The sequence below is a fragment of the Orbicella franksi genome, unplaced genomic scaffold, assembly GCF_964199315.1.
Source record: "Orbicella franksi unplaced genomic scaffold, jaOrbFran1.1 SCAFFOLD_63, whole genome shotgun sequence".
In the NCBI taxonomy this organism is placed as follows: domain Eukaryota; kingdom Metazoa; phylum Cnidaria; class Anthozoa; order Scleractinia; family Merulinidae; genus Orbicella; species Orbicella franksi.
Window position 1 is genome coordinate 21,629 of NW_027671094.1, and position 17,276 is coordinate 38,904.

General features: G+C 40.5%; 2 protein-coding genes across 2 annotated transcripts; both read right to left on the reverse strand.

Annotated features, from left to right (window-relative positions):
- Positions 1–1,969: 1,969 nt before the first annotated feature.
- Positions 1,970–10,429, reverse strand: LOC145477439 (cytochrome P450 3A6-like). The gene is made up of 5 exons (XM_081455528.1): positions 9,821–10,429; positions 7,684–7,892; positions 6,590–6,875; positions 4,481–4,784; positions 1,970–3,801 (listed from the first exon to the last, which is right to left on the reverse strand). Exons 1-5 carry the CDS (start codon positions 10,157–10,159, stop codon positions 3,419–3,421), a joined length of 1,521 nt encoding a protein of 506 aa, XP_081311654.1. The 5' UTR covers positions 10,160–10,429; the 3' UTR covers positions 1,970–3,418.
- A 921-nt stretch (positions 10,430–11,350) lies between these two features.
- On the reverse strand, positions 11,351–16,878 carry LOC145477438 (cytochrome P450 3A24-like). Its single transcript, XM_081455527.1, has 5 exons — positions 16,184–16,878; positions 14,438–14,643; positions 13,253–13,532; positions 12,854–13,157; positions 11,351–12,191 (listed from the first exon to the last, which is right to left on the reverse strand). Exons 1-5 carry the CDS (start codon positions 16,541–16,543, stop codon positions 11,800–11,802), a joined length of 1,542 nt encoding a protein of 513 aa, XP_081311653.1. The 5' UTR covers positions 16,544–16,878; the 3' UTR covers positions 11,351–11,799.
- Positions 16,879–17,276: the final 398 nt, after the last annotated feature.

Here is a 17,276-nt window from a genome sequence, read left to right on the forward strand (position 1 = left end):
ACTTGAACAGCTGTTGTCAAAGACTTGCGTCAAAAGTAAATCAAAGCAATGAAAAGCGGGTGAAAGCCATTTTTAGTTCATCTGTATCTAGAAACGGAGAAGTGCATACGCCTGAAACTTCTTGTATGGTAAGAATCTCTGTTCAGTCTAAGAATCGCTGAATAAAACAGCTCTGTAAGCATAAGCTTCGAGATTTTGCTACGGCTTTTCGGGTGCGAAAACGTTTCGGGACCTTTGAGGGGCCCGTTTCTCGAAGGTCCCGAAAAGCCGTAGCAAAATCTCAAACCTTACGACTTCAGAACTGTTTTATGCACATATTCTTAATCTGAACAGAGGTTCTCTTCATACAATAAGTTTCAGGCGTATACACCTCTTTGTCTTTAAATACCAATTAACTAAAAATGGCTTTGCGGGCCCGAGAAGTTTCCGGGACTTTCGAGAAACGGGCCCCGGAAACTTTTCGGTCCCGGAAAGCCATTTTTTGGTAATCGGTATTTAAAGACAGACAGGTGTATACACTTGAAACTTCTTGTACGGAATGGAACCTTTGTTTATATTAAGAATATGTGAATAAAACAGCTCTGTAATCATAAGGTTTGAGATTTTGCCACGACCTTCCGGGTGCGGCGAACACTTTTCGGGACCTTCGAGAAACGGACCCCAGGACCGAAACAGTCAGTGGATTTCTACAAATGTTACCAGCCAATGTTGCACAAATATCAGTATGTGCCAAGTATAGGAACGCTTGTGTGAAGCCCTGGCACCCAGAAACAGCATGCCAGGATCATCCACACCACAGATCGACGACCAGAATGGGACAGAAGGGGGCAAAGAGTCGGTGTTTGGTTAATTTCGAAATGCCTAAGACCATTCACTGAATATATTGTGTTTTTCTCCATGTCGGTTCAGGTGTACATACGTTCGCACTTTCTTTTTTGTTTAATAGTTCACGTTTAATAAGGGAGGCAATAAGCAGTTTTCAAGTCACTGAAAATCATCGGCTAACGAAATGGACACTGATGCAACTTAACACAGTATTGTCAAAATTAATTGATAGCTGAGAAATGGCCTTAATTTTAACTTACTATTCAGAGGGTCGTACAGGGGTATTCTTTCCAGGGGGGTACTCCCAGAAAGTCGGGTGGGGGGGTGCGGCCCACTTCCCAAAACCCTTACCCTATTTATGACTTAAATCTGGCATTTTTGCTACCCTATTTATGACCTGACCAAAAACATTCGAAACCCTATTTACGACCCTTGCGGCTGGCTAAGTTGCCCTAACTGAACATAAGTTATGAAGAGCGTTTGTTGATGGTCTTATCGATAATGATGAAAAAGTAGCTTCTTCTAACAAACATATCCAATTCAAGAAGAGAGTGTCAAAAAACCATGCCCTATTTATGACCAAAATCACCAAAATCGATACCCTATTTGTGACCAAAACAGCTGAAAAACCATACCCTTTGGGGCCGCACATACCTATTTGGCCCATATAAGAGAGTACCTCCGGGTATTCTTGAGATGCGTGATTATACCTGATTTTATTTTCCGTGAAACGTTGCGTGACCCGTGTAGAACTTGAATTACTAACCGATATTCGTGATTTCACCACTCCTTTCTTGTGATTTTGAGATTAGAGTCCTCCGAATGGTTAGAGTCGTCTGTCGAAAGTGATTTAGGTATGCGATTTGTAATACAGAGCCTTTACTTAGCCATTCACGGCTTTGCTTTCTTGAAGCACTCTTTCTAGCGTAAGAGCAGGTTATTAACAAGAGTACGTACCTCACTTGCTTATTTTCGTGATTCGGGAAAATGAAATTTTTATATCCCTGATCTGTGATTCGCTATTTTTTCGCTCGTGAACCGTGCCAGAAGATTGATTAAATGATTGATTGGTTGATTGATTTGCTGGTTGATTGATTGATTGATTGATTGATTGATTGATTGATTGATTGATTGATTACACAGATATTTAAGCTATATTATCATAGTGATACATGTATTATTATTTATTGCATCTATTCATCTTGTAAAAGTAGTAATAATGATAAAATTAGTGATATTTATCTATTTTTATATTATTATACAGTTACTATTAATTGCGTCTATGCATCTAATAAAAGTAGTGATAGTGATAAAAGTAGCGATTACTTGGCCTGATGGTTGGCTAGAAGACACAATGCTGCAATAGTCTATGCTTTTTGACTAACTGATTGATTGAGTGAGTGAGTGAGTGAGTGAGTGATTAATTGATTGATTGATTTATTGATCACACAGAATTCATATCCAATAACTCTGAAGGAATGTTATCAGTTTATAGTAATAAGAAGTTTAACCACGATACTGAGGTAAATGGAAAAAAATCAGCTTATCTAAAAAAAAAAATACTGAAAAATACTGATAAATGTCTCAAGGACTAATTCTAATAGTTTATATCATGGCGTGCTCGATACTCGACATGAAATCATTTGCTGAATGCTCTGACAGCCAAGAGAGGATAAAAGGAAGAGAGTTAATCCTCATGTAGGCCTTATCCTCAACGTAACCCCTCTCAAGTTATTTATAGATACGGTATCCAGTTCTCTCATAGACGTTACCTCACGCGTTGAGTAGTTCTGATCTTAGAAGATGAATCCACTTGGGGTGAATCCACTTGGGGTGAATCCACTTGGGGTGTCCACGTAAGTAAAATTGGCGTAACAGGGATTAGCTATTTCTAAACCCTTCTGGTGATTCTGTAAGCGAGAGTGATCTAAAAATAACTTAATCGGTATTAGATGGCTCAGCCAATAAGGAGAGAGTCCAGGAGTACAAATCTATACCTTGGGTTGTTTGAGATGCTGAATTATAATTTTCGATTTTTTTGACTAAGAACTATGGAAACGAAATTATTCATATGTGTAACAAACCTGCCGCTTACAATGTCACTACTTGAACTGGGCCAAATGGAAAAGAGTTAACCAATCAGAACGTTACTTGAGAACAAAGGATAGCGATCCGAACAAAATTGAAAACCCAACAAAGGACAAAGTGTCGGGAACCCTCTGAGGAAACAATCCTAAATTTTGTACGCTTTTCAACGGTTTCGGTTTACTTGTCACAAGCTGAGCTTTCAAGCTAATTTTTTCAAAATTATGATAATTCGCGGTCTATTACTGAATCTCCTAAGAGTGTATATAACACAGAGGAGTCGACAGTACACTGTACTTATGTATTCATGTCAAACAGAAGATTACTTGCCATCACGAGAAAGCTGCCAGTCCATTGTTCTTAGTTTACGTTTTGATTGGTTAGTTTTCTTCTAGGTGGCCCGGTTCGAATAGACGCACTTTACTGTGAAAAAATAAAAAGTGACTGTTATACAATGTTGTTAATAAGAAAGCCGTGACCTGCTGGAAGCCGTGTGTGAAATTTCTTGTTACTTTCTTGAAACAACACGAAGCTTTATCTCCGTGCATCCCAAAAGAGCCTTGATTCTTACATCAGGAGGGATCTTTGTATCCGGAGCCACTTCCAAGCGATATTTCTTCAATATTCGCGCCAACACAAGCTTCATTTCCATCTGAGCAAAACGCATACCGATGCAGTTGTGTGGTCCGTGACCAAATGGCATGTAAGTGTAGGGACTGCGTGACTGCTTGGCAGCTGGTGAAAAACGCTCTGGGTCGAATTTCTCCGGGTTGGGATAAATAGACGGGTCTCTGTGGATACTGTACACAGGAATAAGAATCGGTGAATCTTTAGGTATCTTGATGCCTTTCAACACACAGGATTTAGTGCAGCTGCGGGATGTTAAAAATGCTGAAAAAAAAATAAATAAAAAACTAATTGACTGAGTTGAAATTTATTTTTCTCTCCTAATCATCAAAGTTGCATGTGGTTCAAACATTGAACTGAAGACAGGCTAGGTTCTATTAGATTTTCGTAACGTCTGATAAATTCCTTTCGTAAGTAGAAGGTAGTGTCATTGTAGGGCTTGGAATTTGTGCATTGATACCGAGTTCTTAACTCATATCACAGGCAGAGAATTGCGTATCTGAAGCCCTTTGACTGTAACATCAACATAATCTTTTTCCTTCAGTAAAAAGGTAAAGTCTGCATGCGAGCCAAGTGGCCCATCAGGCCGGAGCTTATCCCGGTTTCTGTAGCATGAAGCGACTAGGAGTATTTCTACTCCCCCCTGGATGGGATGCTAGTCCATCGCAGGGTTACCCCCAGCATTAAGTTCGCCGGTACCCATTTATACACCTGGGTGGAGAGAGGCCCCTGTGAGAGTAAAGTGTCTTGCCCAGGAACACAACACAATGACCCCGGCCAGGGCTCGAACCCGGACCGCTCGATCCGGAGACGAGCGCACTAACCATGAGGCCACCGCGCCTCCCTTCCTTCAGTACTATGTAGTATAAATCTGTATTAATAAGGTAGCCATTATAATATGATAAGGATTGACGTATTGTTTTAAAAAGCAATACATCAGTACCTGGTGGATATATTCGGAGTGTCTCGGATATCACCATGTCAAGGTATGGCAGCTCATTCACTGTTTCATAAGTCGGCAGCTGTTCCCCATCAGTCCACACACTGTCAATTTCCTGCTGCAGTTTATCTTGAACATCCGGGTGTGTAGCTATGTGGTAGGACGTCAGACCAAGTGTGTTACTGCTAGTTTCATAGCCAGCAATAAGGAACACAAAACTTTGAGCAATGACTTCCATGTCTGTCAGCTTCTTTGACTCTGGGACATTTGGGTCATCTGAGGCTGCCAGCATTACATCCAACATGTCCTGTGATACAATGATACAATTATAATATATAGATTTAGCCAAGCCTAAAAGTGGAGCTCCTGGGCCGGGTTGTTCAAAGCCCGATTAAGCTAACCCAGGATAAGCAAGAATTTTGATTTGAGTTTTGTAACTTTGCACTGATATTTTCTGTTTATATTGTTTGGCCTTCTGTTTTAAGTTTGAATAATCTCAAAATACACAAAACATAAACAGTGAAAATCCTTTGTATACAAGAAAAATTTGTCCTCCAGTTAACTTTTAATCCTGGGTTAGCACTAACTGGCTTCCAAACAACCTGGCCCTGATTACAGCAAGGTAACCTGACATGGGCCCTGGATTCAATCGAAAACCAGCACTTGGTCATCAATCAACTTCAAAAAAAAATGTGACCTCAATGAGCTCTAAACTTGAGCCTGTGAAATGGTCTCGTGACACTGGTCAGCAGACACCTTGTTTTGACAGGTGCCAATTGACCATAGCATGGAAGTCCAACATCAAAGATGGATGCTTTTAGCCAAGACTACACGTCTCTGTCAACCTATTAGCTTGAGTATAGCCGCCATCTTGTGCGACTCTGCTGTCACGCGTAAGTGCCCACGAGCAATACCGCTAGCCATGACAACCATGAGAAAATCAACCCCAAATCATGGGTTTCTTTTCTTTCCTATATGAGTATGGGGCTCCGCTTGGCGGCCCATCTGCTATGAAATAAAGACCTAATAACTGTTGAAACTTTTGTAATGGGTGGAGAGACGGACTGCAGGAGAAGTGCCTTGCCTAAGAACACAATGCAATGACCCCAGCCAGGTCTCCAGTCTGGACTGTTCAATCTGTGTCCAGTGAGCTAACCATTGGTCAGGCCACCATGCCCTGGACATGGGTGCTTATTGGAAAATTTGAAAACAACCCCTAAGAGGTACCAAGACCCACTTTTGTGGGTGTGGCTTGAAATTATTTTCTGCCCTAAGAGGTACCAATTCTTACATAACACCTTATCTCCTGCCACAACTGCAAAATCTCTCGCTGTGGACCTTTCAAGGCTAAACAGCCTAAGAGGTACCAAAACTGCGTTTTTAACCACTAAAAGGTACAACAAGCATCCCCCCCGCCACCCCGGCACCATGCCTCCCACACTCTGTGTTATAGAGATAGGGATATATATTTAATTCTGGTTTCTCTGGGACCAAGTGAACTGTCCTTAATAAAAAGAGCTGCGCATTCTATGTACATGTAGGTGTCTGCTAGAAAATGTCTACATGTAACTATACATGAAATCTGGTCTATATACATAGGTAAAAAAATTTTCAGGACTTAAACCCTTTGCAGAGTGATCATGTTCTGATCCTTAGTGTTAAAAATTCTTGTTTTGTTTCCACCTATTTAAAGCAGATTTAACCAAGTTGATAACTTTTCTGGGTACTTTGCTTGAAGCTGGCAATATATGCATCCACATTAAAATTAGTTAGTAAACTTTTAAACAAATTGCATAACCTTCTTAAGCTGCCTTGGATTAAAGAAAAATAAAAATATACACCATATATCTACTTAAGAATACAGGGCTAAAACAATACTTGAACTCCAGCCTGCCCTTCAGACAAGTAAAGTCAGTGTAGCTCTCAAATTTTGCTTGCCCTATGTAAGTCTTCGTTTCCTTTTTTTTACTTAGTTGGTAGACAAATTGCTGGGGCCCTTGCCCATTGGGCAAGTGAAAATAAACAGCAGGAAAATCTACTTGTCCTGAATGACTGGACAGCACTTTATTTGAGCCCTGAGATTAACTATTAATAATGACAATACAAAATTACCTTTCTAGACAAATTTGCCTTTCCTTCTCTCTTTGTGTTCACCATTTCTTCAGCAATCTTAAGTAATGGCATACTATTTGCCATCAAAAAGTTTGGGAACATTGAAATTATTTTAGTTCCAAATGGCATAACTGAAAGGACATTCAGCAAAATCCTCTCAAATGTGCTTCTATTCATGGAATTACGAGCTGCCATGGCAACCGGATCATCAGGATTCTCTTGAGGGTTTGCCTCAATGCCAAATGCTGCTGAAATTATTACATCCATTGTAAGAGCTTGATGAAACCTGAAAATGTGATCTCCATGTTAATCATAGAACAAAACATTTTGTGGCTTTGCTTGATACAACAACAACAACATTAATACATTTCAAATACAATAAAATTACAACCCTTAATTTCTTGAGTAAATATTCTAGCCAATTACTGGTATATGCTTACATGGCCTATGATATTGCAAGATAAACAGTGCCGGTGCAACAAGCCATATGCACAAGGTAAAGTAATGTCACACACTACTGTAACTAACGTTAGTATCGTAAGTTATATTGATTAGTATTGTAAGTAGAGTTGGTATTGCAAGTAATGTTAACTAGGGTTTTGGAAGCAAATATGTCGCTATTGTTAGTAATGTTAGTATTGCAAGTAATGTTAGGTAGTATTGTGAATCATGTGTGTTTAAAAAAACCCTTCCTATTTGAAAAAAAAAAAACATGTACAGCAGAACATTCCAGAATGCTGTATAATTCCTGTACCTCACATGGACCATAGTTCACAATAAATTACTTAGAATTTCATCAGTCTACCAATATGGTCGCCTGACACCTTCTAAGCTAACAAAGGGTGGTTTTAAGCTTCGATGATCTGCAAGCTTCCTGTTATAAAGGCGTTCCACTGTGATAAAACTAGGCAACAAAGGGTAACCCAGAACATTCATATTTTAAGGCAGTCTGTGATATCTTTTGCTTCTTGTAATTAGCCCAGGTAAACTGTCTGAAATGTGGAGATTGATGTCCGTCTGTATGGCGGTCTCTATACATAAAGGTTGGACTGTATTATATTATTTATTGCCTTAAAAATTCATTCTACACATACTTAAACATGTCAACACTTTGTTCCTTGTCTGCAACCTTGCTAAGCTTTCGCATCAAAGTGTCACAACAGGAATTCATTAAAGGCATCATCTGCTTCATCTTAAGACCACTAAATGCTGGAGTCAGCGTGTTTCTGATGCGCTTCCACTTTTCCTTCTCTGCTCTTGTCATCATACTGGAAAATGGCTCTGGCACTTCTATATTAAATGACTAAAATATAAACATCAAAATATTTCAGAACAGAATTCATTATGATATTTTCAACTCCCTAAAGACCTTATCAGTGCTCTAGGGTCGTTATAAAAGCAAGAAAGTGACCGGTTTCACTCTCTCCTCTTGTTCAATAATTGGCCATCTTTACAGTGCTCTCCTTTTTTCAGAAAAGAGGATCTATTACAGGACTCTCTACTGCCAAGTTATTAATGCTTAAGACAAAGTAAGCATTGATGAGATCTAGCAAACTGGTAATGTAAATGTGCAGCTGAATGATACTACATGTACATTCAAATCAGACAAATATTCAGGGCGTTAAGGAATCAAGGTAAGGGAAGTGTAAAATATACCCAAATAGAGACTGCGAACTAAGGAAAACTTATGTGTCCCTTGAGACAACAATGCAAAAGTAAATTTACATATACTGTTCTCTAAAAAGACTAGGCAAGCAAAACTCTAAAGTGCTATTTAAGGCCAGCAGGGGGGATGGGTACTCCCTATGTAGGTGAATGGGGATGTGCCACTGGATGGGGTCTCATTTTCATGACTGGATTGATTATTATGGGGTTGCATTTTCAATAGAGTTGCTAGAATGGGGTCGCACATTTTTTTTGTATTTTGGGGGTAAGTAAGTTCTGGTAAGTAGGAATATAAAGAGCAGTTCCCAATGGAAAGAGCGAAGTCAGCAAGCTTCACTTTAAAATTATAAACAGGTGAACGTTATAGAGATTGTGTTTGTGAAAAATAGTGACTTGGATATAGGCGTTCTCCAAAAGTATATTAATGTGCTATCCAAACGTGCATTGTTGCCCATCTGCATCGTGCATTGTTGCCCAAGTCATTATCTCCCTTTTAGCTACTGGTCAAGTCTTCAATATGCTTATTCCTTATCATTTCGAACTCTTTAAAGACTGGTGTGTTGGTTCTGAGTACAGAATTTTGCTGTCTAGAATAAAAGGGCAAACCACGATACACAACGCCACGTTTGTTGCTGCGATAAAAAAAAACAAAACTTTCTCCTACCCAGTAGAATATCCAAAAGCCCAAAGACAATAGGTACCAAAGAAATCTCTGGGGAGTGGGAAAGAAGCAATTTCTTAGTATTTTCAAAGGGCCACTTGCCTTACCTACCCTGCAAGGGAGTTCATATAAGCCCTCAGCCACCTCAACAAGAAGTCAACAGAGTTAACAATGAAAAGTTTGACAGATTTCAGTTACAGTCTTCTAGTATGTCATCATACTGTGTCCAGCTGACGAAAATATTACACATAATACTGACATCTGAAGGCCATGTTTTCTTTCAGGAACTAGCATTTCACTCACTTGGAGTACCTTTCCCAATATTCTAACCTCAATAGTCCTCCGTCCTATGGACTTCACTCTAAAAATGGGAAGATTCACACTGAAAACATTGTTCCTGTTCTCAATTCAGTTTAGAAAATGTGTCACTTGTGTGGAAACTGGTTTAGAGGTAGATGCATAAACAGAAAGTGACTAAGTTGCAATTCAACATATTACGTTTAATAACACTAATAACGGTTTTATTAGTAAATCCAGTGGCAGATCTAGGGGAGGGGCTGGGGGGGCTGCCCCCCCCCCCCCCTTATTTTGGGTAAAAAAAGAAATCACAGAAGGAAGAGAAGCTGGCAGGGCAAGCAAAACAACCCCCCACCCCCCTCCCTTTGCTCAAGGTCTGGATCTGCCACTGAAATTTGACCAAAAGTGACTAAGATGGGGTCAGTACAATTGAACACAGGATAATAAAGGGGTAGGGGTTCTCAGAGACCAGTGGCACATACCCAGCAAAAATTGGTCGAAATACCCACCTCCTGTGTATAATTTTCTTAGACATGGTGGCACAATTTCTACCCTGGCATAGTAGATCATAGTTTCTTTTAACAAACATAAGTAAGCTTAAAACTTACAGGGCGGTCACTGAAACAGTCGAATTCCTTTACGAAAATATCCCTCAACATCTCTGGATCTGCAACCATAAGGGATGGAATCCTGCCAAAAATAGCCGCCTCAAAAACTTTGCCATATTTTCGGTAGTATTCATCGACTTGCAGATGCATTTGTCCCTTGTACCTGAGAACATCCGGCAAGAGACCCACAATCGGCAAAGGGGTCGGACCAGGGATGTCTCCGTACCGAGTTTTCACTGTGCGATAAAATGCAAAGACATACACAAACAACAAGATGGCCGAGGCAATCAAAATTGTCTGCCATTGGGAAAATGCTTGTAGAACTTCTGTAACCGCCATGTTGCCAACAAGAGTAACGTAACAGCACAAACTGTAACAAGCGCAGAAAGCCTACTTCAGATATGGCAGGGCAGGAAACCCCCAGGGCAGATTAATTTTTGCAACGCAGCAAAACTAATTCTCGATCTCGTTCCCAGAGCCTTCGTAGGAAGATTGCGTGACGAGCCCAAAGAACGTCTGCGTAATCGCAATCTGTCTCGTTTTCATGTGTCACAGGGACTGTCCCCCTATTACATGTAAAATAGACGCCTGAAACGCAGGCTACAGTCGCTACAGCTGTGATGTTGTCAAGTTCTCTTCGAATGCTTAAGATTTCTGAAAAATATTTGAAATCCAAGATGACGGATCCAACATGACGGACACAATGAGATATTGAGTGTAAGGGAGTGTAAGGTAAGAAGCTCGCGTTTGTAAATACTGCTGACTCCCTTACATGTGATAATTGTCGCGGGCGATAATTGTTCAGTTCAGAGCGGAAAAACCCTACTTGTGGGCTCAGGTAATAATGCAAGCTGCAATCCAGCTGCACGGCCGACTGTAATAAGGTACGCGAGGATGTCGCTCGGTTGATTTATACTTGGACAAGCATGAATTGTTTTCGGCCTTTTACTGTTCAGAAAAAAGTCTTCCCTGCCTACTGAGAGGTTTTCTTACTTATATGTTCAGTGGGTTGCTTATATGGATCATATGGATGCAATATGTAAAGAATGTTTGTGGATAAAATGTGTCTTGGTAACGAAATTACTTGTGTAGCGCGGGGAAATAAACCCGGGAGAGGTACTTTGGGAATTTCTGGGTGGGGATGTGCCGCTGGGACCCTGGAACCCTTAGCCTATACCAGAGCTAGTTCAGCTGAATTTTGCTACCCTATACTAGAGTAAACTCCCCAAATCTCCCCATCTATCTACACTCTTGAGGCTGATTTGCGTAAATTTAAACTTGCTGATTTGGTTTTTTAATATTTTTGAGTGGCAATTCCTAGTTTCTTTAGTCTAGATAAAATCTTCAACCAACTAGTCAGTTTTGTGAAAAATGATACCCTATTCTAGACCCAAACGCTCTGATTTGTATAATATTTATTTCTCTCGAAGATATTAGCTAACAAGCTACTCTGTAAATTCGAGGTTAAATAAAGTATATGTATGTATGTATGTATACCCTTTACAGCGGCACATACTTATATAGCCCATATATGGCAATGCCCCCCCCCCCCGGGGAAATAAAGGGTTCGAAACCGTCTTTAGGTTTATTGTCCTAAAAAAGTTGATTCCCCAAGAAAACAAGGCACCAGCTTTCCATTAGTGACGTTAAAATGTTGCTGCTAACCGGGAATATTGGGAAAACACACAAAGTTCGTGACCTTTTCAGTTTTTACAATCCACGAAATTCCCGCCATTTTTTCAATCTTGGAGCCTGGCGCACAGTCAAAACTCGCGTATGCTTATTACGTTTTTCCGCTGTGAATGATAATTGTAGAATACTTCACACCATGCTAAATAGCATTTTTATTCGTTTATTCAAACCAATAATTCATTTTCCCATGGTCCGCTGAAACGACTCAAATAGGGTTACACACAGTTAGTACAGAATTACCCCAAGAGCGCTTCCATGACAACGTTACCAGGAAGTTACATGCGCTGTCATGTTTCCTTGGGTCTTGAAACAATACTAAGATTTATTTCCGGGCTCCCCAAAGTCGCCTTGGCTTTTACGTCAGGAGGAATCTTTGTATCCGGTGCGACTTCCAAGCGATATTTCCTTAACATTCGTGCTAACACCAGCCTTATCTGCATTTTCGCAAAGCGCATTCCTATACAGCTGTGCGGTCCGTGACCAAACGGCAAGAAACTGTAAGGATTGCGTGACTGTTTGGCTGAAGGTGCAAAGCGCTCTGGGTCAAACTTCTCCGGGTCTGGAAAAACCGCGGGGTCTCTTTGTATACTGTAAACAGGAATGAGAATGGGGGAATCTTTGGGTATCTTAATGTCTTTGATGGCACATGCTTTAGTACAGCCGCGGGATATCATGAATCCTGAAATAATAAAATGGTAAGATTAGCCGATACAGAGCTTCAAACCTGCTCTCTACAATCTTTCTTCTTCCGGATGCCACTCCCCCCTTCCCCTCCCCCCGCTCCCCGCACTCCCCTTAGCAAAATGCATATGATTATCCAATGATCGCAAACACACAGAAAATGAAGATATTACTCAAAGAACACTAAGTTTTAAATTGAAAATGGCGATTATGGTGTCTGAGGGCAAAGTTGTAACTTGCCTGTTCCAGGCGCTTGGTTAGTTGGAGAGCCGTATGTATAGAACGGGGAACGAGTGGAAAAAAGGCGATAGGTTTGGTTCTTCTATCCCTCTCTCTCCTCCTTCCCCTTTCACTCGTCTCTACAAACCGAGAGCCTGGAACAGGCTAAGTTAGGTTCACATTTGGGTCACGCGCGAAGCATCAGGAGAAAAACTGGAGCGAGCGAAACGAGCTGAGGTGGAAACAAGGCAGCGAGAAAACTCGCTAGTGGGGAAGCAGGAACTTTAGAAGGTACGATCCCCGTTGGCTCTGGCTCTCTGGCTCACCGATCCGTTCTCTTGTGTGAGCATGCTGACGGATTACCAAACGGTTGTAATAGTAACAGCTTGAAGGTATGTATTAACACCCCAACAACAGTGTATTTATCCCCAACTTCCTTACCTGGCGGGTAGAGCCGGAGTGTCTCGGATATCACCATGTCAAGGTATGGCAGCTCATTTACTGTTTCATAAGTCGGCACCTGTTCCTCCTCAGTCCACACACTGTCAATTTCTTGCTGCAGTTTGTCTTGAACGTCAGGGTTTGTGGCGATGTGGTAACACGTCAGACTCAGGGTTCCACTGCTCGTTTCATATCCAGCAGCAAGAAAAATAATGCTCTGTGCAAGGACTTCCGTGTCTGACAGCTTCTTTGACTCAGGGACAGAGGGGTCATCTGAGGCTGCCAGCATCAAATCCAACATGTCCTAAGAAGGGAAGGTTCAATGAATAATGATGATTCAATGAATAATATTTTGTATTTCTCTTCTTCTCCATTTCTCCAAACTACGATTCAACAGACCTTTCTCGAAGAGCCTCCATTTCCTGCCTTCTTCGCGGAAATAATTTTCTCTGTCATCTTGAGTAATGGTGTAGCATTTGAAAGCCAAATGCTTGGGAATTTTTCCATGAGTTTAATTCCAAATGGCAGAAGTGAGCCAAGCAGGATTTTCTTTGAAAAACTTTGTTTCAAAGCCTGACGAGCCGCGCTGATGAACGGGTCGTCAGGATTGTCTTGAGAGTTGGCTTGAAGACCAAATACTGCTGAAAGAATTAGGTCCATTGTAAGAGCCTGTTGAAACCTGCAAAAGTAGTAGAAGTAGGTAATATTAAAACATATTATGTCTCCTTGAGCAAATAACTGGAATAAAGGATTATATCACACCAGAAGCATATCGCCTAGACTAGGTGATATGCTTCTGCTCCGAACACATAAACAGAATTTAGACGCTTCTAGGTGATATGCTTCTGATCACACTTGAAAACAAGTCTTAACGGTAATTACTGACAAATTCTCAATCAGTTTAAAACATTCATTTATACACAATATTTCACAAAATCGTTCACAATTCTTAAATTAGGAGCAGGACTATAGGTCTGCTCAGAATGGCAGCTGAGTCTGTCATCAGATGGTTCACCACATTAAGTATTTTTTTTAGTTTCCATTTCCAGCACAGTTGCATTGACCCTCGCTTTATGGTGCCTCGGGCACATGTTGCGGACCTTTTTTTGATGTTATGTGGCCGTGGTTTTGAACTCAGCCTGCGAATGCAGACGCATTTCCTGCTGTCGCTTGTCTACGCCGAAAAAGAACAACAGCCGTAAATACGTCTGCGTTCGCAGGCTATTTTGAGGCGTAAGCAGTTCCAATAGTCCCCCTCACGAAGTACATGTAAACAAAGCTCGACTGGCACGTATGGAACCAGGAGATTGGGGCGGGGTTCTTTGTTCAGTTCAGAAAAGTCGTGGGCTGCAGAGGTTCTTCAATCTTCAGATCCCTAGAATATTGACAGCCTTTGCTATACCCGAGAAATTAGAGCCTGTTAAGAACGATAATAACGAATTGTCTCCTCACCTCACCTTACCTCAGTACCTTGCCTCACCTCACTTACCTTATCTTATTTTACCAAACCTTATTAATAAGTATTTTAATTAAAATCCGATTAAAATGAAAACAAACCTTAACAATGATTAATTCTAGACCTACTTGACAATGTTAACACTTTGTTCTCTGTCAGCAACTTCACTAAGTTTCTTTAGCAAGATGTCACAACAGGAATTCATCACTGGAAACATTTGCTTCATCTTCAGTGCACTGAACGCTGGAGTAAGAGTGCTCCTGATTCGTTTCCATTTGTCTCCCTGTGCTCTGGTCAGCATGCTAGCTAATGGCTCAGGAGGCTTAAGGATTAACTATAATAACAAATGTGTGCATGTCACTTCAAACGGAATATGACTGTCAAAGATCCGCTTTCATAGGCCATTTCCGAGTCTTCGTGTGAAGCCATTCATGTGAAAATGTGTTCTGCCTACAGGTTCATTTTCATGCAAATCAAACTCGTTTTCATGTCCAAGGTTTTACACGAGGACTCGTTTTCAAACAGAGGCACAAGGTAAGGCTCGGAAATTGCCTATTAGCCAACCCTGTAGGAGGGACCTACAGGGGCTGGAATTTTAAATTTTGAAGGCGAGGATGGCTTATTTTACAAATATATTTGGAAATCGCTATTTAATTTAAATTTAAGTCAACTCGCAAAAAAATTAAAATAAACGATGCTTATTGTTTTCCTGACTATTCAAGGACTGGTCCTGTGTTATTTTTGGCATGTTATAAGGGAAGAAATGGTATTTTTACTGTATGCTACGGCAGAATGATTGAAAGTAGCGGAAACCCCAATCTCGTTCCCAGAGTCTTCGTTCCCCTTGACCAGCGGTCGGAAAACGAGAGCTCTGGGAGCAACCATTTTGAAATAACAAAGGAAATAACCGAATTCTGCCCATCCGGTTTCACTGCGCAGTCTGCATCTATGACGCATGCCTGAAATGGTTGCTTCCAGAGCTCTCGTTTTCCGACCGCTAGTCAAGGGGAACGAAGACTCTGGGAACGAGATTGCGGAGACCCTTAAAGTGTTACCACTCAACTCAGTCAGGCTTGCAATATAGGTGCATTTCTGGCGAGCGATTAGGTTTTGAGCGTGCCGGAATCGCATATCGCCTCAGTATCTTGCGTTTGTATGTCTAAGATGCATTATTCGTCTTCTCAGATGAATAATTGTTCATATTACGAGTTCCCTTATTGTAAATTGGCCCAGAAGCACGGCTATTCCATTACAAACGTTTCTTTTTTTCTACAGAGACGCTAGATATCACTGCTGTACTAGTTCGAAACTGAAGCAGTTTTCAGCCAAGTTACGTACTGATCTCTCATGTTTTCTATCTTGATGTTTCACACATTCCCTTACAGGTCCTTAGTAACATTTTTAAGTAACGGCTACTCGAAATAAATAAATAAATAAATAAATAAATAAAAACGGTATACCCGTTGGTTAGATTCCCCTTTGGGTCACTAACTCCGAACACAACGGGAGCTGTTACGTTCGAAATTGTAAGGTAGTAAAAACTATGGTTATTTAAAAGCTATTAATTTGCTTATCTAATAAGAAATTAAAGTTTAAAATTGTAAGCTGAAGTTACAGTTGTTTCAACAGGTTAATTACGTTAATTAATTATCTGGCTGATATAGTTGATCGCGCTATGACAACCATTATTATTTCTAATTCCTTGGGAATAACGTGACAAAATTTACACAGCTGAGTACTCGAAATGAATATAACATCATTAAATATTCACGAACACGTATTATCAGGAATTGGTTTTAAAAACGGTATTTATCTTAGCAAATGTATCATATCTAACATGATTGCTGATCAAATTTAACAAATATGTAACTTACAGGTCGATCTCTAAAAGAGTCGAATTCTTTCACGAAGATATCCTTCAGCATCTCCGGGTCTGCAATCACCAAGTTTGGAATCTTTCCGAGGAAAGACGACATGGCGAATACCTTGCCGTATTTTAGAAAGTATTCGTGCACCTGAAGGTGTAGTTGTCCTTTGTGCTTTATCGTGTCCAGTAAATGACCTAAAACCGGCAAAGGTTTTGGTCCGCGGATACTATCTCCGTACCAAGTTTTCATTGATCGGTAGGAAGCCAAGGAATACAGAACAAGCAAGAAGGTGGAAGGAATCAATATTGTCAGCCAGTGATGCACCATCGCTTCCGATACACCTTGTAAGAATTCTATCAACGCCATATTACCTACCCAAGATTTGTTGTTTTTGTTGTTGTTTTATATAAATCCGAGTGACTCGGCCAGAGTAGGATTAGAAATATTGTTAAGGTTAGGTTGTGATCTGCCTGTCGGTTCCACAGTATTGCCTTTTTTGCTGTTCGATCTGGCTATCAATATTCGCATATCACTCGATCCGGCCAGGATGGTGTGAAGTGTTTTAGAATTGTAAATTAAAAATACAGAGGTCGAGACAAGGGCTGCTAAAAGGGTGCTCACAAAAAAATCAAAGCCGAGATCAGAATATCCCACATGTAAATGCGGTGGATCTTAAAGCAGCCATGTATCATTATTTGTAATTTTGTAATATATACCCCTTTAAAGGTTAATGTTTTCTTATTTGCATTATAATAAAATTCAACGTGGACGCGAGGCAATTTCAGGCAAAAACAACAAAATCGACCTGGTCCACGTTGGATTATATTATGATGTTATTTAGCCTGAAATGGGCTATTGTTTGGAACCCGGAAACTTTCGGAAACTTCTCGGAGCTTATTTTCGATCGTTTTTACGAGTCTTGATTCGCCGAGCCTGTACGATTTGCGCGTCTTGAAAAGTTAAGCCCAAATTTTTCAAGCTCGTCGTTTGTAATCCGTGTTAATCTTCTTCATCCTTTACCGTCCTTGTTCCTTTATAGTTTATTATTACCTCTTTGGTGTTTTTCTATCTCAGTAAACTACTATTTTCAGGTTTCCTT